This window comes from Aquarana catesbeiana, linkage group LG07 (genome assembly GCF_042186555.1).
Source record: "Aquarana catesbeiana isolate 2022-GZ linkage group LG07, ASM4218655v1, whole genome shotgun sequence".
Taxonomy (NCBI): Eukaryota; Metazoa; Chordata; class Amphibia; order Anura; family Ranidae; genus Aquarana; species Aquarana catesbeiana.
Window position 1 is genome coordinate 346,937,485 of NC_133330.1, and position 24,242 is coordinate 346,961,726.

The 24,242-nt window shown below is 55.8% G+C and overlaps 1 protein-coding gene across 3 annotated transcripts in view; it reads right to left on the reverse strand.

Annotated features, from left to right (window-relative positions):
• Positions 1-24,242, reverse strand: part of BTBD19 (BTB domain containing 19) — a 150,981-nt gene that overhangs the window by 100,510 nt on the left and 26,229 nt on the right. For all 3 annotated transcript variants that reach the window (XM_073594011.1, XM_073594010.1, XM_073594009.1), the window contains exons 2-3: positions 16,232-16,451; positions 1,769-1,822 (exon numbers count right to left, since the gene is read on the reverse strand). In XM_073594011.1, the coding sequence (XP_073450112.1) occupies positions 1,769-1,822; positions 16,232-16,363 (186 nt within the window). In that variant the 5' untranslated portion in view covers positions 16,364-16,451. The remainder of the gene's footprint in view (positions 1-1,768; positions 1,823-16,231; positions 16,452-24,242) is intronic.

Genomic DNA, 24,242 nt, shown 5'->3' on the forward strand with positions numbered 1-24,242 from the left:
ACATCTTGGGGGAGGGGCTCTTTACTGACACACAACGCTCATACATCTTGGGGGAGAGGTTCTTTACTGACACACAACGCTCATACATCTTGGGGGAGGGGTTCTTTACTGACACACAACGCTCATACATCTTGGGGGAGGGGTTCTTTACTGACACACAACGCTCATACATCTTGGGGGAGGGGTTCTTTACTGACACACAACGCTCATACATCTTGGGGGAGGGGTTCTTTACTGACACACAATGCTCATACATCTTGGGGGAGAGGTTCTTTACTGACACACAACGCTAATACATCTTGGGGGAGGGGCTCTTTACTGACACACAACGCTCATACATCTTAGGGGGAGGGGCTCTTTACTGACACACAACGCTCATACATCTTAGGGGGAGGGGCTCTTTACTGACACACAACGCTCATACATCTTGGGGGAGGGGTTCTTTACTGACACACAACGCTCATACATCTTGGGGAGGGGTTCTTTACTGACACACAACGCTCATACATCTTGGGGGGAGGGGTTCTTTACTGACACACAACGCTCATACATCTTGGGGGAGGGGTTCTTTACTGACACACAACGCTCATACATCTTGGGGGAGGGGGGTTCTTTACTGACACACAACGCTCATACATCTTGGGGAGGGGTTCTTTACTGACACACAACGCTCATACATCTTGGGGGAGGGGGGTTCTTTACTGACACACAACGCTCATACATCTTGGGGGGAGGGGTTCTTTACTGACACACAACGCTCATACATCTTGGGGGAGGGGTTCTTTACTGACACACAACGCTCATACATCTTGGGGGGAGGGGTTCTTTACTGACACACAACGCTCATACATCTTGGGGGAGGGGTTCTTTACTGACACACAACGCTCATACATCTTGGGGGAGGGGCTCTTTACTGACACACAACGCTCATACATCTTGGGGGAGGGGCTCTTTACTGACACACAACGCTCATACATCTTGGGGGAGGGGCTCTTTACTGACACACAACGCTCATACATCTTGGGGGAGGGGCTCTTTACTGACACACAACGCTCATACATCTTGGGGGGAGGGGTTCTTTACTGACACACAACGCTCATACATCTTGGGGGGAGGGGCTCTTTACTGACACACAACGCTCATACATCTTGGGGGGAGGGGTTCTTTACTGACACACAACGCTCATATATCTTGGGGGAGGGGCTCTTTACTGACACACAACGCTCATACATCTTGGGGGAGGGGCTCTTTACTGACACACAACGCTCATACATCTTGGGGGGAGGGGTTCTTTACTGACACACAACGCTCATACATCTTGGGGGGAGGGGCTCTTTACTGACACACAACGCTCATACATCTTGGGGGGAGGGGTTCTTTACTGACACACAACGCTCATACATCTTGGGGGGGAGGGGGGAACGCCCAGGACTCTGGATGACATTGTCCCGGGACCGGCACTGTTCACTGGGGGGGAGGGGGGCTCACCCTGGACTACCACACCCAGCATGTCCCCCTCACAGACGGATTGTGCAATATTTTGGTTGTGGTTTCTTTTCGGCCCTTCCTGTACCCTCCCCCTCCCCCCCATTCTGTGCCACTGCCCCGCCTCCTGCCAGCTCTCTCCTCCTCACACCTGAGTACCTTCTAATGACTGACAAGACACTCCCACTGCCAGTCTGATTTCAGCTTTCAGCTAGTTCAGTGTACAGACAGAACACGGCTAACAACATAAAGAGCTATTGGGGGAGGGGCAGATCTGCTTTACCTTTCGCAGCTCATCCAGACCGTACTCCACCGCCGACGTCAGAACTTCCAGAGCCTGCGGGGAAGGAAAACATTGATGTCATTTACACAAATATACAACATATACAGTATATACCATTATATACCATTCCCAATACTTCTCTTGGGGGTCACAGGGGTGCACTTACTTGTGCTCGTTTGTGACCCAGAATCAGTCCGCTGTCAGCTGATGGCACAGAGCCGCACCAGACTATGGAAGGATCCCGACAATAATGTCAGGATCTACGCAGATGCCCTGATCAATAGCTGGCTCCGCCTCTCAGCGCACTGCTCCCGCCCCCTCTCCGGTTACCCTCGGCGGATAATGACCCCCCTGTAGTGCGCAGGCGCAGCGCTTGCGCAGCAGGAACAACAAGGGAGCCGCCGAAAAGAGCCGAAGCTGAAAACCTTCTGTCAGCTGTACACGGTGCCTGCGTGCCAAGACTATAGTAAAAAACACTTTGTAACACGCCCCTCGCCACCCTCGCCACGCTCCCCACGCTCACCACGCTCCCCACGCTCGCCACCCTCGCCACGCTCACCACGCTTCCGGCACGGCCTCGCTACGCTCGCCATTTTAATATTCTAACTCTATGTCCACTTGGATGGTGGGACTTTAATGTGGACTCAGGGTAGAATGATGTGCGCAGGCGCTGTGTAGTGCCGACGATCAGCTGTTCTTCTTCGGCTCTTTTCAGCGGCTCCCTTGTTGTTCATACTGTGCAAGCGCTGCGCCTGCGCACTACAGGGGGGTCCTTATCCGCCGGGGGAATTTCTCAGCAAGACACCGGCACTCCAGCCAGCAAAGTGAAGAGTGGTGACTGCCAATCACTGCTCTGTGCTCAGAGCGGCCCGAGAACTGAGCGATCGGTGGTCATGTGATCGCTCACTTCTCTCGCTTACAGTCGGCAGGCAGCAGCTGCACCCCCAGGGAGGTGAGTATGCACATTTTTTTTGGTCCACACTTCTCCTTTAAATAATTCACATTTGAGGGCTCCTTATGTCTCTACAAGAATTCACCAAGTCAGGAGCTGTGGCCCCTCCCCCTCCTGTGGCCCCTCCCCCTCCTTTGATTTATATCTGAACTAGGAAACAAAATTCTGCAAAAAAGATACAAAATGCCGATCAGAGAAGATCAGACATCGTTACATTGTTACATCTTTTCTCAGGTATTGCCCTTTAATTCGAGGTAATAAATAGCGAATGAATCATGTGATGTTACATTGTACATAGATTGCCCAATCCCTTCCGGTACTCAGATTGCAGCAATAGACGATCGGTCGGGGGGATGTTGCGGAATAATTGGCAATAGTGCGATTTGTGGGTCGCCATGTTTCCTCATCTTCTTCTTTATTTTTCTGTGTCACAAATGTTCCGTTCTGCGATTATCACATGTAAACATAGAGAGAGCGATTGTGTAAAGTCTGTTTCCAGAGGCGTAATCTGTAGGCGGACACGATCTCCTTCCTCCACAATGTACTGACGGCGCAAACTTTACACCCAAAACAAAATGTGCTGTCCAGCGCCAGATCTCCGAAATCCGCATCCATTAAATACAAATAATTAAATATTGCAAACAGCCAATCAGAGACATGGGGAGACCATCCAGGAACAGGAACACCAATCAGAGACATGGGGGGACCATCCGGGAACAGGAACACCAATCAGAGACATGGAGGGACATCCAGGAACAGGAACACCAATCAGAGACATGGGGAGACCATCCAGGAACAGGAACACCAATCAGAGACATGGGGAGACCATCCAGGAACAGGAACACCAATCAGAGACATGGGGAGACAATCCGGGAACAGGAACACCAATCAGAGACATGGAGGGACATCCGGGAACAGGAACACCAATCAGAGACATGGGAGACCATCCAGGAACAGGAACACCAATCAGAGACATGGGGAGACCATCCAGGAACAGGAACACCAATCAGAGACATGGGGAGACAATCCGGGAACAGGAACACCAATCAGAGACATGGGGAGACCATCCAGGAACAGGAACACCAATCAGAGACATGGGGAGACAATCCGGGAACAGGAACACCAATCAGAGACATGGAGGGACATCCGGGAACAGGAACACCAATCAGAGACATGGGGAGACCATCCAGGAACAGGAACACCAATCAGAGACATGGGGAGACAATCCGGGAACAGGAACACCAATCAGAGACATGGAGGGACATCTGGGAACAAGAACACCAATCAGAGACATGGGGAGACCATCCAGAACCAGGAACACCAATCAGAGACATGGGGGGACCATCCGGGAACAGGAACACCAATCAGAGACATGGGGAGACCATCCGGGAACAGGAACACCAATCAGAGACATGGGGAGACCATCCGGGAACAGGAACACCAATCAGAGACATGGGGAGACCATCCGGGAACAGGAACACCAATCAGAGACATGGGGGACCATCCGGGAACACCAATCAGAGACATGGGGGACCATCCAGGAACAGGAACACCAATCAGAGATATGGGGAGACCATCCGGGAACAGGAACACCAATCAGAGACATGGGGGGACCATCCAGGAACAGGAACACCAATCAGAGACATGGGGAGACCATCCAGGAACAGGAACACCAATCAGAGACATGGGGGGACCATCCAGGAACAGGAACACCAATCAGAGACATGGGGAGACCATCCGGGAACAGGAACACCAATCAGAGACATGGGGGGACCATCCAGGAACAGGAACACCAATCAGAGACATGGGGAGACCATCCGGGAACAGGAACACCAATCAGAGACATGGGGGGACCATCCAGGAACAGGAACACCAATCAGAGACATGGGGAGACCATCCGGGAAAAGGAACAGCCAATCAGAGACATGGGGAGACCATCCGGGAAAAGGAACAGCCAATCAGAGACATGGGGGGACCATCCGGGAAAAGGAACAGCCAATCAGAGACATGGGGAGACCATCCGGGAACAGGAACACCGGAGACATGGGGAGACCATCCGGGAACAGGAACACCAATCAGAGACATGAGGGACCATCCGGGAACAGGAACACCAATCAGAGACATGGGGGGACCATCAAGGAACAGGAACACCAATCAGAGACATGGGGAGACCATCCGGGAACAGGAACACCAATCAGAGACATGGGGGGACCATCCGGGAACAGGAACACCAATCAGAGACATGGGGAGACCATCCGGGAACAGGAACACCAATCAGAGACATGGGGGGACCATCCGGGAACAGGAACAGCCAATCAGAGACATGGGGAGACCATCCGAGAACAGGAACACCAATCAGAAACATCGGGAGACCATCCGGGAACAGGAACACCAATCACAGACATGGAGGGACATCTGGGAACAGAAACACCAATCAGAGACATGGGGAGACCATCCAGAACCAGGAACACCAATCAGAGACATGGGGAGACCATCCAGGAACAGGAACACCAATCAGAGACATGGGGGGACCATCCGGGAACAGGAACACCAATCAGAGACATGGGGAGACCATCCAGAACCAGGAACACCAATCAGAGACATGGGGAGACCATCCGGGAACACCAATCAGAGACATGGGGGGACCATCCGGGAACACCAATCAGAGACATGGGGGGACCATCAAGGAACAGGAACACCAATCAGAGACATGGGGAGACCATCCAGGAACAGGAACACCAATCAGAGACATGGGGAGACCATCCGGGAACAGGAACACCAATCATAGACATGGGGAGACCATCCGGAAACAGGAACACCAATCAGAGACATGGGGGACCATCCGGGAACACCAATCAGAGACATGGGGGACCATCCAGGAACAGGAACACCAATCAGAGACATGGGGGGACCATCCGGGAACAGGAACACCAATCAGAGACATGGGGAGACCATCCGGGAACAGGAACACCAATCAGAGACATGGGGGGACCATCCGGGAACAGGAACACCAATCAGAGACATGGGGAGACCATCCGGGAACAGGAACACCAATCAGAGACATGGGGGGACCATCCGGGAACAGGAACAGCCAATCAGAGACATGGGGAGACCATCCGGGAACAGGAACACCAATCAGAGATATGGAGGGACATCCGGGAACAGGAACACCAATCAGAGACATGGGGAGACCATCCAGGAACAGGAACACCAATCAGAGACATGGGGAGACAATCCGGGAACAGGAACACCAATCAGAGACATGGAGGGACATCCGGGAACAGGAACACCAATCAGAGACATGGGGAGACCATCCAGAACCAGGAACACCAATCAGAGACATGGGGGGACCATCCGGGAACAGGAACACCAATCAGAGACATGGGGAGACCATCCGGGAACAGGAACACCAATCAGAGACATGGGGAGACCATCCGGGAACAGGAACACCAATCAGAGACATGGGGGACCATCCGGGAACACCAATCAGAGACATGGGGGACCATCCAGGAACAGGAACACCAATCAGAGATATGGGGAGACCATTCGGGAACAGGAACACCAATCAGAGACATGGGGGGACCATCCAGGAACAGGAACACCAATCAGAGACATGGGGAGACCATCCGGGAACAGGAACACCAATCAGAGACATGGGGGGACCATCTGGGAAAAGGAACAGCCAATCAGAGACATGGGGAGACCATCCGGGAACAGGAACACCGGAGACATGGGGAGACCATCCGGGAACAGGAACACCAATCAGAGACATGAGGGACCATCCGGGAACAGGAACACCAATCAGAGACATGGGGGGACCATCAAGGAACAGGAACACCAATCAGAGACATGGGGAGACCATCCGGGAACAGGAACACCAATCAGAGACATGGGGGGACCATCCGGGAACAGGAACACCAATCAGAGACATGGGGAGACCATCCGGGAACAGGAACACCAATCAGAGACATGGGGGGACCATCCGGGAACAGGAACAGCCAATCAGAGACATGGGGAGACCATCCGGGAACAGGAACACCAATCAGAGACATCGGGAGACCATCCGGGAACAGGAACACCAATCAGAGACATGGAGGGACATCCGGGAACAGAAACACCAATCAGAGACATGGGGAGACCATCCAGAACCAGGAACACCAATCAGAGACATGGGGAGACCATCCAGGAACAGGAACACCAATCAGAGACATGGGGGGACCATCCGGGAACAGGAACACCAATCAGAGACATGGGGAGACCATCCAGAACCAGGAACACCAATCAGAGACATGGGGAGACCATCCGGGAACACCAATTAGAGACATGGGGAGACCATACGGGAACAGGAACACCAATCAGAGACATGGGGGGACCATCCAGGAACAGGAACACCAATCAGAGACATGGGGAGACCATCCAGAACCAGGAACACCAATCAGAGACATGGGGAGACCATCCGGGAACACCAATCAGAGACATGGGGGGACCATCCGGGAACACCAATCAGAGACATGGGGGGACCATCCGGGAACACCAATCAGAGACATGGGGGGACCATCAAGGAACAGGAACACCAATCAGAGACATGGGGAGACCATCCAGGAACAGGAACACCAATCAGAGACATGGGGAGACCATCCGGGAACAGGAACACCAATCATAGACATGGGGAGACCATCCGGGAACACCAATCAGAGACATGGGGAGACCATCCGGAAACAGGAACACCAATCAGAGACATGGGGAGACCATCCGGGAACAGGAACACCAATCAGAGACATGGGGGGACCATCCGGGAACACCAATCAGAGACATGGGGGACCATCCAGGAACAGGAACACCAATCAGAGACATGGGGGGACCATCCGGGAACAGGAACACCAATCAGAGACATGGGGGGACCATCCGGGAACAGGAACAGCCAATCAGAGACATGGGGAGACCATCCGGGAACAGGAACACCAATCAGAGACATCGGGAGACCATCCGGGAACAGGAACACCAATCAGAGACATGGGGAGACCATCCGGGAACAGGAACACCAATCAGAGACATGGGGAGACTATCCGGGAACAGGAACACCAATCAGAGACATAGGGAGACCATCCGGGAACAGGAACACCAATCAGAGACATGGGGGGACCATCCGGGAACAGGAACACCAATCAGAGACATGGGGAGACCATCCAGGAACAGGAACACCAATCAGAGACATGGGGGGACCATCCGGGAACAGGAACACCAATCAGAGACATGGGGGACCATCCGGGAACACCAATCAGAGACATGGGGGACCATCCGGGAACAGGAACACCAATCAGAGACATGGGGGACCATCCGGGAACAGGAACACCAATCAGAGACATGGGGAGACCATCAGGGAACAGGAACACCAATCAGAGACATGGGGGACCATCCGGGAACAGGAACACCAATCAGAGACATGGGGGACCATCCGGGAACAGGAACACCAATCAGAGACATGGGGAGACCATCAGGGAACAGGAACACCAATCAGAGACATGGGGGGACCATCCGGGAACAGGAACACCAATCAGAGACATGGGGAGACCATCCGGGAACAAGAACACCAATCAGAGACATGGGGGGACCATCCGGGAACAGGAACACCAATCAGAGACATGGGGAGACCATCCGGGAACAAGAACACCAATCAGACACATGGGGGGACCATCCGGGAACAGGAACACCAATCAGAGACATGGGGAGACCATCCGGGAACACCAATCAGAGACATGGGGGACCATCCGGGAACAGGAACACCAATCAGAGACATGGGGGGACCATCCGGGAACAGGAACAGCCAATCAGAGACATGGGGAGACCATCCGGGAACAGGAACACCAATCAGAGACATCGGGAGACCATCCGGGAAAAGGAACACCAATCAGAGACATGGGGAGACCATCCGGGAACAGGAACACCAATCAGAGACATGGGGAGACTATCCGGGAACAGGAACACCAATCAGAGACATCGGGAGACCATCCGGGAACAGGAACACCAATCAGAGACATGGGGGGACCATCCGGGAACAGGAACACCAATCAGAGACATGGGGGGACCATCCGGGAACAGGAACACCAATCAGAGACATGGGGGGACCATCCGGGAACAGGAACAGCCAATCAGAGACATGGGGAGACCATCCGGGAACAGGAACACCAATCAGAGACATCGGGAGACCATCCGGGAACAGGAACACCAATCAGAGACATGGGGAGACCATCCGGGAACAGGAACACCAATCAGAGACATGGGGAGACCATCCGGGAACAGGAACACCAATCAGAGACATCGGGAGACCATCCGGGAACAGGAACACCAATCAGAGACATGGGGGGACCATCCGGGAACAGGAACACCAATCAGAGACATGGGGAGACCATCCAGGAACAGGAACACCAATCAGAGACATGGGGGGACCATCCGGGAACAGGAACACCAATCAGAGACATGGGGGACCATCCGGGAACACCAATCAGAGACATGGGGGACCATCCGGGAACAGGAACACCAATCAGAGACATGGGGGACCATCCGGGAACAGGAACACCAATCAGAGACATGGGGAGACCATCAGGGAACAGGAACACCAATCAGAGACATGGGGGACCATCCGGGAACAGGAACACCAATCAGAGACATGGGGGACCATCCGGGAACAGGAACACCAATCAGAGACATGGGGAGACCATCAGGGAACAGGAACACCAATCAGAGACATGGGGGGACCATCCGGGAACAGGAACACCAATCAGAGACATGGGGAGACCATCCGGGAACAAGAACACCAATCAGAGACATGGGGGGACCATCCGGGAACAGTAACACCAATCAGAGACATGGGGAGACCATCCGGGAACAAGAACACCAATCAGACACATGGGGGGACCATCCGGGAACAGGAACACCAATCAGAGACATGGGGAGACCATCCGGGAACACCAATCAGAGACATGGGGGACCATCCGGGAACAGGAACACCAATCAGAGACATGGGGGGACCATCCGGGAACAGGAACACCAATCAGAGACATGGGGAGACCATCTGGGAACAGGAACACCAATCAGAGACATGGGGAGACCATCCGGAAACAGGAACACCAATCAGAGACATGGGGGACCATCCGGGAACACCAATCAGAGACATGGGGGACCATGCAGGAACAGGAACACCAATCAGAGACATGGGGAGACCATCCGGGAACAGGAACACCAATCAGAGACATGGGGGGACCATCCAGGAACAGGAACACCAATCAGAGACATGGGGAGACCATCCGGGAACAGGAACACCAATCAGAGACATGGGGGGACCATCCGGGAAAAGGAACAGCCAATCAGAGACATGGGGAGACCATCCGGGAACAGGAACACCGGAGACATGGGGAGACCATCCGGGAACAGGAACACCAATCAGAGACATGGGGAGACCATCCAGGAACAGTAACACCAATCAGAGACATGGGGAGACCATCCGGGAACAGGAACACCAATCAGAGACATGGGGAGACCATCCGGGAACAGGAACACCAATCAGAGACATGGGGAGACCATCCGGGAACAGGAACACCAATCAGAGACATGGGGAGACCATCCGGGAACAGGAACACCAATCAGAGACATGGGGGGACCATCCGGGAACAGGAACAGCCAATCAGAGACATGGGGAGACCATCCGGGAACAGGAACACCAATCAGAGACATCGGGAGACCATCCGGGAACAGGAACACCAATCAGAGACATGGGGAGACCATCCGGGAACAGGAACACCAATCAGAGACATGGAGGGACATCCGGGAACAGGAACACCAATCAGAGACATGGGGAGACCATCCAGAACCAGGAACACCAATCAGAGACATGGGGAGACCATCCAGGAACAGGAACACCAATCAGAGACATGGGGGGACCATCCGGGAACAGGAACAGCCAATCAGAGACATGGGGAGACCATCCGGGAACAGGAACACCAATCAGAGACATGGGGAGACCATCCGGGAACAGGAACACCAATCAGAGACATGGGGAGACCATCCGGGAACAGGAACACCAATCAGAGACATCGGGAGACCATCCGGGAACAGGAACCCCAATCAGAGACATGGAGGGACATCCGGGAACAGGAACACCAATCAGAGACATGGGGAGACCATCCAGAACCAGGAACACCAATCAGAGACATGGGGAGACCATCCAGGAACAGGAACACCAATCAGAGACATGGGGGGACCATCCGGGAACAGGAACACCAATCAGAGACAATCAGAGACATGGGGAGACCATCCAGAACCAGGAACACCAATCAGAGACATAGGGAGACCATCCGGGAACAGGAACACCAATCAGAGACATGGGGGGACCATCCGGGAACAGGAACACCAATCAGAGACATGGGGGGACCATCCAGGAACAGGAACACCAATCAGAGACATGGGGAGACCATCCGGGAACAGGAACACCAATCAGAGACATGGGGAGACCATCCGGGAACAGGAACACCAATCAGAGACATGGGGGGACCATCTGGGAACAGGAACACCAATCAGAGACATGGGGGGACCATCCAGGAACAGGAACACCAATCAGAGACATGGGGAGACCATCCGGAAACAGGAACACCAATCAGAGACGTGGGGGACCATCCAGGAACAGGAACACCAATCAGAGACATGGGGGGACCATCCGGGAACAGGAACACCAATCAGAGACATGGGGAGACCATCCGGGAACAGGAACACCAATCAGAGACATCGGGAGAACATCCGGGAACAGGAACACCAATCAGAGACATGGGGAGACCATCCGGGAACAGGAACACCAATCAGAGACATGGGGAGACCATCCAGGAACAGGAACACCAATCAGAGACATGGGGAGACCATCCGGGAACAGGAACACCAATCAGAGACATGGGGAGACCATCCGGGAACAGGAACACCAATCAGAGACATGGGGAGACCATCCGTGAACAGGAACACCAATCAGAGACATGGGGGGACCATCCGGGAACAGGAACACCAATCAGAGACATGGGGAGACCATCCGGGAACAGGAACACCAATCAGAGACATGGGGGACCATCCGGGAACAGGAACACCAATCAGAGACATGGGGAGACCATCCGGGAACAAGAACACCAATCAGAGACATGGGGGGACCATCCGGGAACAGGAACACCAATCAGAGACATGGGGAGACCATCCGGGAACAAGAACACCAATCAGAGACATGGGGGGATTATCCGGGAACAGGAACACCAATCAGAGACATGGGGAGACCATCAGGGAACACCAATCAGAGACGTGGGGGACCATCCGGGAACAGGAACACCAATCAGAGACATGGGGAGACCATCCGGGAACAAGAACACCAATCAGAGACATGGGGGGATTATCCGGGAACAGGAACACCAATCAGAGACATGGGGAGACCATCAGGGAACACCAATCAGAGACGTGGGGGACCATCCGGGAACAGGAACACCAATCAGAGACATGGGGAGACCACCCAGGAACAAGAACACCAATCAGAGACATGGGGGGACCATCCAGGAACAGGAACACCAATCAGAGACATGGGGGGACCATCCAGGAACAGGAACACCAATCAGAGACATGGGGAGACCACCCAGGAACAGGAACACCAATCAGAGACATGGGGAGACCACCCAGGAACAGGAACACCAATCAGAGACATGGGGGACCATACAGGGACAGCCAATCAGAGACATGGGGGGACCATTCGGGAACGCCGGTACTGTGCTGTGTGGAATTCTGGGAGTCATCTCCGCTTCCCATAATATACATCATCTGCGGCTGCCAGGTTCCCGGGGTTCTCCTCTGTACATCCCAACAGGACTGCAGCTTCTCATCACATGATTCTCTGCAACTCCAAACAGCAGTGGGCGGAGCTTGGAGGACGGGGGCGTTTCTTTCTACAGTCCAGCCAAAAAATAAATACAAATGTTTCAATCTGTTTTACATCTGACTGGAGCATGAAAGAGTACCTGTCACCTACATCTCAGGGGAGCTGACTCCTCCCCTGCCCCTCCCCTTCAGTCTTGCACAGGTGTAGCGGCTCCTCCCCTTCAGTCTTGCACATGTGTAGCGGCTCCTCCCCTTCAGTCTTGCACAGGTGAGGCGGCTCCTCCCCTTCAGTCTTGCACAGGTGAGGCGGCTCCTCCCCTTCAGTCTTGCACAGGTGAGGCGGCTCCTCCCCCTTCAGTCTTGCACAGGTGTAGCGGCTCCTCCCCCTTCAGTCTTGCACAGGTGTAGCGGCTCCTCCCCCTTCAGTCTTGCACAGGTGTAGCGGCTCCTCCCCCTTCAGTCTTGCACAGGTGTAGCGGCTCCTCCCCCTTCAGTCTTGCACAGGTGTATCGGCTCCTCCGCTGGACTGAAACGGCTTTGCCTGATTTCACTGCACACTGTGAGCTTCTCACAATATTCATTAGAAGCGGCAGCAAGTCAGATAGAGCCCCGCCCCATTTCCTGACTGGAGAACGTCCAACATCATTTAGCACTTTCCTCTCCAACTTGATTGTTCTTGGCCCCACCCCTTTCATTCATTGGATTTCGGTTCTTCCAATCATGGAGGCTCAGTGTCTTATGTGGGCGGTCTGTATGCAAATACAGCCTGCCTAGGAACACCCATTTCTACAGACTGACACCCATCAAAGTGTTTTGATATTTGCATAACTCCTCCCACTGCTTGCATTATGACTGAGAGGAGTACTGAGGTCGGGGGTTGGGATGAATCTATGTACAGCCCCCTGCGAGCCCCTCCCACCAGCCCTGATCTACCTGCATTGCATAGAGAATCACAGAGACCCAGTGATGACATCACCAAATAAGGTAAGTCAGGAAAACGGAAAGGTGGATCTCCCCCCTCCCCCGGTGCTGAGTTCTTCAGGTACTCCTCCCCCCCCGGCGGATCCAGCGGAGATCCTCTTCCGTCAGCTGACCTCCCAATGATGTGCCGCTATGCCCACCCCCTCCCCCTCCTCCTTGTGAGGTATGTGATGCTTATATCCCAGGAGGACTTGGCCAATGAGGTGAAAGAGGAGGCGGGGCCAGATAATTTACTAAACAAAAAGGTAAAAAAAGGAAAACAAATAAGCCCTATGTTTGCAGAGGAGTGGAGGAGGGGTGGTGAAGATGGGGGGGTGAAGATGAGGGGGGTGAAGATGGGGGGGTGAAGATGGGGGGGTGAAGATGCGGGGTAAGATGGGAGGGTGGTGAAGATGAGGGGGGGGGTGAAGATGAGGGGGTGGTGAAGATGGGGGGTGAAGATGGGGGGTGGTGAAGATGGGGGGGTGGTGAAGATGGGGGGTGAAGATGGGGGGTGGTGAAGATGGGGGGTGGTGAAGATGGAGGGGTGAAGATGGGGGGGGTGAAGATGGGGGGTAAGATGGGAGGGTGGTTTAGATGAGGGGGGGTGAAGATGAGGGGGTGGTGAAGATGAGGGGGGGTGAAGATGAGGGGGTGGTGAAGATGGGGGGTGAAGATGAGGGGGTGGTGAAGATGGGGGGTGAAGATGAGGGGGTGGTGAAGATGGGGGGTGAAGATGGGGGTGGTGAAGATGGGGTGGTGAAGATGGGGGGTGAAGATGGGTGGTGAAGATGGGGGTGGTGAAGATGGGGGTGGTGAAGATGGGGGGGTGAAGATGGGGGGGTGGTGAAGATGAGGGGGGGTGAAGATGAGGGGGGGTGAAGATGAGGGGGGTGGTGAAGATGGGGGGTGGTGAAGATGGGAGGGTGGTGAAGATGGGAGGGTGGTGAAGATGAGGGGGGGTGAAGATGAGGGGGGTGAAGATGGGGGGGTGAAGATGGGGGGGTGAAGATGGGGGGTAAGATGGGAGGGTGGTGAAGATGAGGGGGGGGTGAAGATGAGGGGGTGGTGAAGATGGGGGGTGAAGATGGGGGGTGGTGAAGATGGAGGGGTGAAGATGGGGGGGGTGAAGATGAGGGGGTGGTGAAGATGGAGGGGTGAAGATGGGGGGGTGAAGATGGGGGGTAAGATGGGAGGGTGGTGAAGATGAGGGGGGGGAAGATGAGGGGGTGGTGAAGATGAGGGGGGGTGAAGATGAGGGGGTGGTGAAGATGGGGGGTGAAGATGAGGGGGTGGTGAAGATGGGGGGTGGTGAAGATGGGGGGTGAAGATGGGGGGTAAGATGGGAGGGTGGTGAAGATGAGGGGGTGGTGAAGATGGGGGGTGAAGATGGGGGTGGTGAAGATGGGTGGTGAAGATGGGTGGTGAAGATGGGGGTGGTGAAGATGGGGGGGTGAAGATGGGAGGGTGGTGAAGATGAGGGGGGGTGAAGATGAGGGGGGTGAAGATGAGGGGGTGGTGAAGATGGGGGGTGAAGATGAGGTGGTGATGAAGATGAGGGGGGTGAAGATGAGGGGGTGGTGAAGATGGGGGGTGAAGATGAGGGGGGGGTGAAGATGAGGGGGTGGTGAAGATGGGGGGGTGAAGATGAGGTGGTGATGAAGATGAGGGGGGGTGAAGATGAGGGGGTGGTGAGATGGGGGTGAAGATGAGGGGGGGGTGAAGATGAGGGGGTGAAGATGGGGGGGTGAAGATGGGAGGGTGGTGAAGATGGGAGGGTGGTGAAGATGAGGGGGGGTGAAGATGAGGGGGTGGTGAAGATGGGGGGTGAAGATGAGGGGGTGGTGAAGATGGGGGGGTGAAGTTGGGGGGTGGGGGGGTGAAGATGAGGTGGTGGTGAAGATGGGGGGGTGGTGAAGATGGGGGGTGAAGATGAGGTGGTGATGAAGATGAGGGGGGGTGAAGATGAGGGGGTGGTGAAGATGGGGGGGGTGAAGATGAAGTGGTGATGAAGATGAGGGGGGGTGAAGATGAGGTGGTGATGAGATGAGGGGGGGTGAAGATGAGGGGGTGGTGAAGATGGGGGGGGTGAAGATGAAGTGGTGATGAAGATGAGGGGGGGTGAAGATGAGGGGGTGGTGAAGATGGGGGGGTGAAGATGAGGTGGTGATGAAGATGAGGGGGGGTGAAGATGAGGGGGTGGTGAAGATGGGGGGGTGAAGATGGGGGGGTGAAGATGGGGGGTGGGGGGGTGAAGATGAGGTTGTGGTGAAGATGGGGGGTGGTGAAGATGGGGGGTGAAGATGGGGGGGTGAAGATTAGGGGGAGGGGAGCAGATCACACTTCAGATGTTATATGGTACATATGATCAGACCTGAAATAGCTATGAAATATTTATTGAATAAAACACAGTCGACGCGTTTCAGGAGAAAAGTCTCTCCTTCATGTATGTTAGCCGTCCGCTTCCATTTCCATGTAGATATGACGACCCCTCATCACTAATCAATCTATAATCAATTACAAACCACAAGTCAAGGTCCTGAAGGCCTTATGCCGAAACGCGTTGGGTGTATTTTATTTGATAAACATTTCACATTGGTCTCGGGCCATCATTTGTTGCTCCTCCTCCTCTCACATGTGGAATGTTTGGTACTCACAATGCGGCGGGTGAGGGTCACGTTGTTGGTGTAGATAAATTCTATGACAGCCAGGAAGACGGCGGGCGTGGTGTCAGCCAGAACAAAGGGGACCTGTGGGGACAGCGCGGTCTGCAGCTGGTGGCTGAACATCTTCTGGAAGACGGGACATCGGCACGCCAGGATACAGCGATGAGCGTGGATCACCTGCCGCTCCTCCCCCACCACAAAGGAGACATCACTGAAATACAAGAAATACCCCGAGGTCATCTCCCCCGCACTACAGGACCGCACAGACATCTCCCCCGCACTACAGGACCGCACAGACATCTCCCCCGCACTACAGGACCGCACAGACATCTCCCCCGCACTACAGGACCGCACAGACATCTCCCCCACACTACAGGACCGCACAGACACATCTCCCCCGCACTACAGGACCGCACAGACATCTCCCCCGCACTACAGGACCGCACAGACATCTCCCCCGCACTACAGGACCGCACAGACATCTCCCCCCGCACTACAGGACCGCACAGACATCTCCCCCGCACTACAGGACCGCACAGACATCTCCCCCGCACTACAGGACCGCACAGACATCTCCCCCGCACTACAGGACCGCACAGACATCTCCCCCGCACTACAGGACCGCACAGACATCTCCCCCACACTACAGGACCGCACAGACATCTCCCCCGCACTACAGGACCGCACAGACATCTCCCCCACACTACAGGACCGCACAGACATCTCCCCCGCACTACAGGACCGCACAGACATCTCCCCCGCACTACAGGACCGCACAGACATCTCCCCCGCACTACAGGACCGCACAGACATCTCCCCCACACTACAGGACCGCACAGACATCTCCCCCGCACTACAGGACCGCACAGACATCTCCCCCACACTACAGGACCGCACAGACATCTCCCCCGCACTACAGGACCGCACAGACATCTCCCCCACACTACAGGACCGCACAGACATCTCCCCCACACTACAGGACCGCACAGACATCTCCCCCGCACTACAGGACCGCACAGACACATCTCCCCCGCACTACAGGACCGCACAGACATCTCCCCCGCACTACAGGACCGCACAGACATCTCCCCCCCGCACTACAGGACCGCACAGACACATCTCCCCCGCACTACAGGACCGCACAGACATCTCCCCCGCACTACAGGACCGCACAGACATCTCCCCCACACTACAGGACCGCACAGACATCTCCCCCGCACTACAGGACCGCACAGACACATCTCCCCCGCACTACAGGACCGCACAGACATCTCCCCCGCACTACAGGACCGCACAGACATCTCCCCCACACTACAGGACCGCACAGACATCTCCCCCGCACTACAGGACCGCACAGACATCTCCCCCGCACTACAGGACCGCACAGACACATCTCCCCCGCACTACAGGACCGCACAGACATCTCTCCCCCGCACTACAGGACCGCACAGACATCTCCCCCACACTACAGGACCGCACAGACACATCTCCCCCACACTACAGGACCGCACAGACATCTCCCCCGCACTACAGGACCGCACAGACACATCTCCCCCGCACTACAGGACCGCACAGACATCTCCCCCGCACTACAGGACCGCACAGACATCTCCCCCGCACTACAGGACCGCACAGACATCTCCCCCGCACTACAGGACCGCACAGACATCTCCCCCGCACTACAGGACCGCACAGACATCTCCCCCTCACTACAGGACCGCACAGACACATCTCCCCCACACTACAGGACCGCACAGACATCTCCCCCACACTACAGGACCGCACAGACATCTCCCCCACACTACAGGACCGCACAGACATCTCCCCCACACTACAGGACCGCACAGACATCTCCCCCACACTACAGGACCGCACAGACATCTCCCCCGCACTACAGGACCGCACAGACATCTCCCCCACACTACAGGACCGCACAGACACATCTCCCCCGCACTACAGGACCGCACAGACATCTCCCCCGCACTACAGGACCGCACAGACATCTCCCCCGCACTACAGGACCGCACAGACATCTCCCCCGCACTACAGGACCGCACAGACATCTCCCCCGCACTACAGGACCGCACAGACATCTCCCCCGCACTACAGGACCGCACAGACACATCTCCCCCGCACTACAGGACCGCACAGACATCTCCCCCACACTACAGGACCGCACAGACATCTCCCCCGCACTACAGGACCGCACAGACATCTCCCCCGCACTACAGGACCGCACAGACATCTCCCCGCACTACAGGACCGCACAGACATCTCCCCCACACTACAGGACCGCACAGACATCTCCCCCGCACTACAGGACCGCACAGACATCTCCCCCGCACTACAGGACCGCACAGACCATCTCCCCCGCACTACAGGACCGCACAGACATCTCTCCCCCGCACTACAGGACCGCACAGACATCTCCCCCACACTACAGGACCGCACAGACATCTCCCCCGCACTACAGGACCGCACAGACATCTCCCCCGCACTACAGGACCGCACAGACATCTCCCCCGCACTACAGGACCGCACAGACATCTCCCCCTCACTACAGGACCGCACAGACATCTCCCCCCACACTACAGGACCGCACAGACATCTCCCCCACACTACAGGACCGCACAGACATCTCCCCCACACTACAGGACCGCACAGACATCTCCCCCGCACTACAGGACCGCACAGACATCTCCCCCGCACTACAGGACCGCACAGACATCTCCCCCGCACTACAGGGCACTACAGGACCGCACAGACATCTCCCCCTCACTACAGGACCCAGGACCACAGACATCTCCCCCACACTACAGGACCGCACAGACATCTCCCCCGACACTACAGGACCGCACAGACATCTCCCCCCACACTACAGGACCGCACAGACAATCTCCCCCGCACTACAGGACCGCACAGACATCTCCCCCGCACTACAGGACCGCACAGACATCTCCCCGCACTACAGGACCGCACAGACATCTCCCCCGCACTACAGGACCGCACAGACATCTCCCCCGCACTACAGGACCGCACAGACATGCTCCCCGCACTACAGGACCGCACAGACATCTCCCCCCACTAAGGACCCACAGACATCTCCCCGCACTACAGGACCGCACAGACACATCTCCCCCGCACTACAGGACCGCACAGACATCTCCCCACACTACAGGACCACACAGACATCTCCCCCGCACTAAGGACCACACAGACATCTCCCCCGCACTACAGGACCGCACAGACAATCTCCCCCGCACTACAGGACCGCACAGACATCTCCCCCACACTACAGGACCGCACAGACATCTCCCCCGCACTACAGGACCGCACAGACATCTCCCCGCACTACAGGACCGCACAGACATCTCCCCTCACTACAGGACCGCACAGACATCTCCCCCGCACTACAGGACCGCACAGACATCTCCCCCACACTACAGGACCACACAGACATCTCCCCCGCACTACAGGACCACACAGACATCTCCCCCACACTACAGGACCGCACAGACATCTCCCCCGCACTACAGGACCGCACAGACACATCTCCCCGCACTACAGGACCGCACAGACATCTCCCCCACACTACAGGACCGCACAGACATCTCCCCCACTACAGGACCGCACAGACATCTCCCCCGCACTACAGGACCGCACAGACACATCTCCCCCGCACTACAGGACCGCACAGACATCTCCCCCGCACTACAGGACCACACAGACATCTCCCCGCACTACAGGACCGCACAGACATCTCCCCCGCACTACAGGACCGCACAGACATCTCCCCCACACTACAGGACCGCACAGACATCTCCCCACACTACAGGACCGCACAGACATCTCCCCCACACTACAGGACCGCACAGACATCTCCCCCGCACTACAGGACCGCACAGACACATCTCCCCCGCACTACAGGACCGCACAGACATCTCCCCCGCACTACAGGACCGCACAGACATCTCCCCCGCACTACAGGACCGCACAGAAATCTCCCCCGCACTACAGGACCGCACAGACATCTCCCCCGCACTACAAGACCGCACAGACATCTCCCCCGCACTACAGGACCGCACAGACATCTCCCCCGCACTACAGGACCGCACAGACATCTCTCCCCGCACTACAGGACCGCACAGACATCTCCCCCGCACTACAGGACCGCACAGACATCTCCCCCGCACTACAGGACCGCACAGACATCTCCCCCGCACTACAGGACGCACAGACACATCTCCCCCGCACTACAGGACCGCACAGACATCTCCCCCACACTACAGGACCGCACAGACACATCTCCCCCGCACTACAGGACCGCACAGACATCTCCCCCGCACTACAGGACCGCACAGACATCTCCCCCGCACTACAGGACCGCACAGACATCTCCCCCGCACTACAGGACCGCACAGACATCTCCCCCGCACTACAGGACCGCACAGACATCTCCCCCGCACTACAGGACCGCACAGACATCTCCCCCGCACTACAGGACCGCACAGACATCTCCCCCGCACTACAGGACCGCACAGACATCTCCCCCACACTACAGGACCGCACAGACACATCTCCCCCGCACTACAGGACCGCACAGACATCTCCCCCGCACTACAGGACCGCACAGACACATCTCCCCCACACTACAGGACCGCACAGACATCTCCCCCACACTACAGGACCGCACAGACATCTCCCCCGCACTACAGGACCGCACAGACATCTCCCCGCACTACAGGACCGCACAGACATCTCCCCCGCACTACAGGACCGCACAGACATCTCCCCCACACTACAGGACCGCACAGACATCTCCCCCGCACTACAGGACCGCACAGACATCTCCCCCACACTACAGGACCACACAGACATCTCCCCCACACTACAGGACCGCACAGACACATCTCCCCCACACTACAGGACCGCACAGACACATCTCCCCCACACTACAGGACCGCACAGACACATCTCCCCCGCACTACAGGACCGCACAGACATCTCCCCCACACTACAGGACCGCACAGACATCTCCCCCGCACTACAGGACCGCACAGACATCTCCCCCGCACTACAGGACCGCACAGACATCTCCCCCGCACTACAGGACCGCACAGACACATCTCCCCCACACTACAGGACCGCACAGACACATCTCCCCCACACTACAGGACCGCACAGACATCTCCCCCGCACTACAGGACCGCACAGACATCTCCCCCGCACTACAGGACCGCACAGACATCTCCCCCGCACTACAGGACCGCACAGACATCTCCCCCGCACTACAGGACCGCACAGACATCTCCCCCACACTACAGGACCGCACAGACATCTCCCCCGCACTACAGGACCGCACAGACATCTCCCCCACACTACAGGACCGCACAGACATCTCCCCCACACTACAGGACCGCACAGACATCTCCCCCACACTACAGGACCGCACAGACACATCTCCCCCACACTACAGGACCGCACAGACACATCTCCCCCACACTACAGGACCGCACAGACATCTCCCCCACACTACAGGACCGCACAGACACATATCCCCCGCACTACAGGACCGCACAGACACATCTCCCCCGCACTACAGGACCGCACAGACATCTCCCCAGCACTACAGGACCGCACAGACATCTCCCCCGCACTACAGGACCGCACAGACATCTCCCCCGCACTACAGGACCGCACAGACATCTCCCCCGCACTACAGGACCGCACAGACATCTCCCCCACACTACAGGACCGCACAGACACATCTCCCCCGCACTACAGGACCGCACAGACATCTCCCCCGCACTACAGGACCGCACAGACATCTCCCCCGCACTACAGGACCGCACAGACACATCTCCCCCACACTACAGGACCGCACAGACATCTCCCCCGCACTACAGGACCGCACAGACATCTCCCCCACACTACAGGACCGCACAGACATCTCCCCCACACTACAGGACCGCACAGACATCTCCCCCACACTACAGGACCGCACAGACATCTCCCCCACACTACAGGACCGCACAGACATCTCCCCCGCACTACAGGACCGCACAGACATCTCCCCCGCACTACAGGACCGCACAGACATCTCCCCCGCACTACAGGACCGCACAGACATCTCCCCCACACTACAGGACCGCACAGACATCTCCCCACACTACAGGACCGCACAGACACATCTCCCCCGCACTACAGGACCGCACAGACACATCTCCCCCGCACTACAGGACCGCACAGACATCTCCCCCGCACTACAGGACCGCACAGACATCTCCCCCGCACTACAGGACCGCACAGACATCTCCCCCGCACTACAGGACCGCACAGACATCTCCCCCGCACTACAGGACCGCACAGACATCTCCCCCGCACTACAGGACCGCACAGACATCTCCCCCGCACTACAGGACCGCACAGACATCTCCCCCGCACTACAGGACCGCACAGACATCTCCCCCGCACTACAGGACCGCACAGACATCTCCCCCGCACTACAGGACCGCACAGACACATCTCCCCCACACTACAGGACCGCACAGACATCTCCCCCACACTACAGGACCGCACAGACATCTCCCCCGCACTACAGGACCGCACAGACACATCTCCCCCACACTACAGGACCGCAGAGACACATCTCCCCCACACTACAGGGAGAGAAAGAGAGGGACATGAAAGACTGAAGACTTAAAAATCCTTTACATGGACTTATGCCCATCCCCCTCTATATTACCCCCTCCCCCTTCCATTCCCCTCTATATTACCCCCCCCCCCCTTATTTTTTCTTATAGAAACTCAACTGCTTGGGCAATGCTAACATGTATGTGGTCCTGCCAATAAAGCTTATTTGAATTGAATTGAGAGAGAGAAGAGAGATGGGGGATATCTGTATTATAGAATGTCCGGAGGAAACAATGTAACAATCTTTTATATACTTTTTACAGTCACGCTGCTACTGCTTAAAAATCACCGGGGGAAATCATGACCTTCTATTTCCCCCACAACAATCCTATCAATAAATGACAGAATGAAGCCGGACTCTGGTGATAAAAGGTGATTTGTATCCACTTGGAGTTTGTATGGGGGGGGTGTGGAATATTCCATCTTGCCAGTTGCAGGTATAATTGCTTTCAGGTGACCCTAAACAGAAATGACTGAAATCTTCTGGTTCTGGTTTGGGCTGTAAAACGAGTTTTATGGAAATGGTAAAAAGTGGCGTCACCTCTGGACAGTCCACACCTCCCCCGCCATTCCCACCTGAGCCACTAGTCTTGGAAGATGAAACTTTTTGTGACCTCCCAGCTTATTAGATTCAGAACCTCTCTATGGTGTCAGGTGTATGGTGGCCTCTCTCAATGGTTGTTGGTGTAAAAATTACCCTTTCAGTGGTGGTTAGTGAGTGAAGACATGACCTCTTACAATCATGGTCAGTGAAGAAGTGACCTCTTACAATGGTGGTCAGTGAAGAAGTGACCTCTTACAATGGTGGTCAGTGTAGAAGTGACCTCTTACAATGGTGGTCAGTGAAGAAGTGACCTCTTACAATGGTGGTCAGTGAAGAAGTGACCTCTTACAATGGTGGTCAGTGAAGACGTGACCTCTTACAATGGTGGTCAGTGAAGAAGTGACCTCTTACAATGGTGGTCAGTGAAGAAGTGACCTCTTACAATGGTGGTCAGTGAAGAAGTGACCTCTTACAATGGTGGTCAGTGAAGAAGTGACCTCTTACAATGGTGGTCAGTGTAGAAGTGACCTCTTACAATGGTGGTCAGTGAAGAAGTGACCTCTTACAATGGTGGTCAGTGAAGACGTGACCTCTTACAATGGTGGTCAGTGAAGACGTGACCTCTTACAATGGTGGTCAGTAAAGAAGTGACCTCTTACAATGGTGGTCAGTGAAGAAGTGACCTCTTACAATGTTGGTCATTGAAGAAGTGACCTCTTACAATAGTGGTCAGTGTAGAAGTGACCTCTTACAATGGTGGTCAGT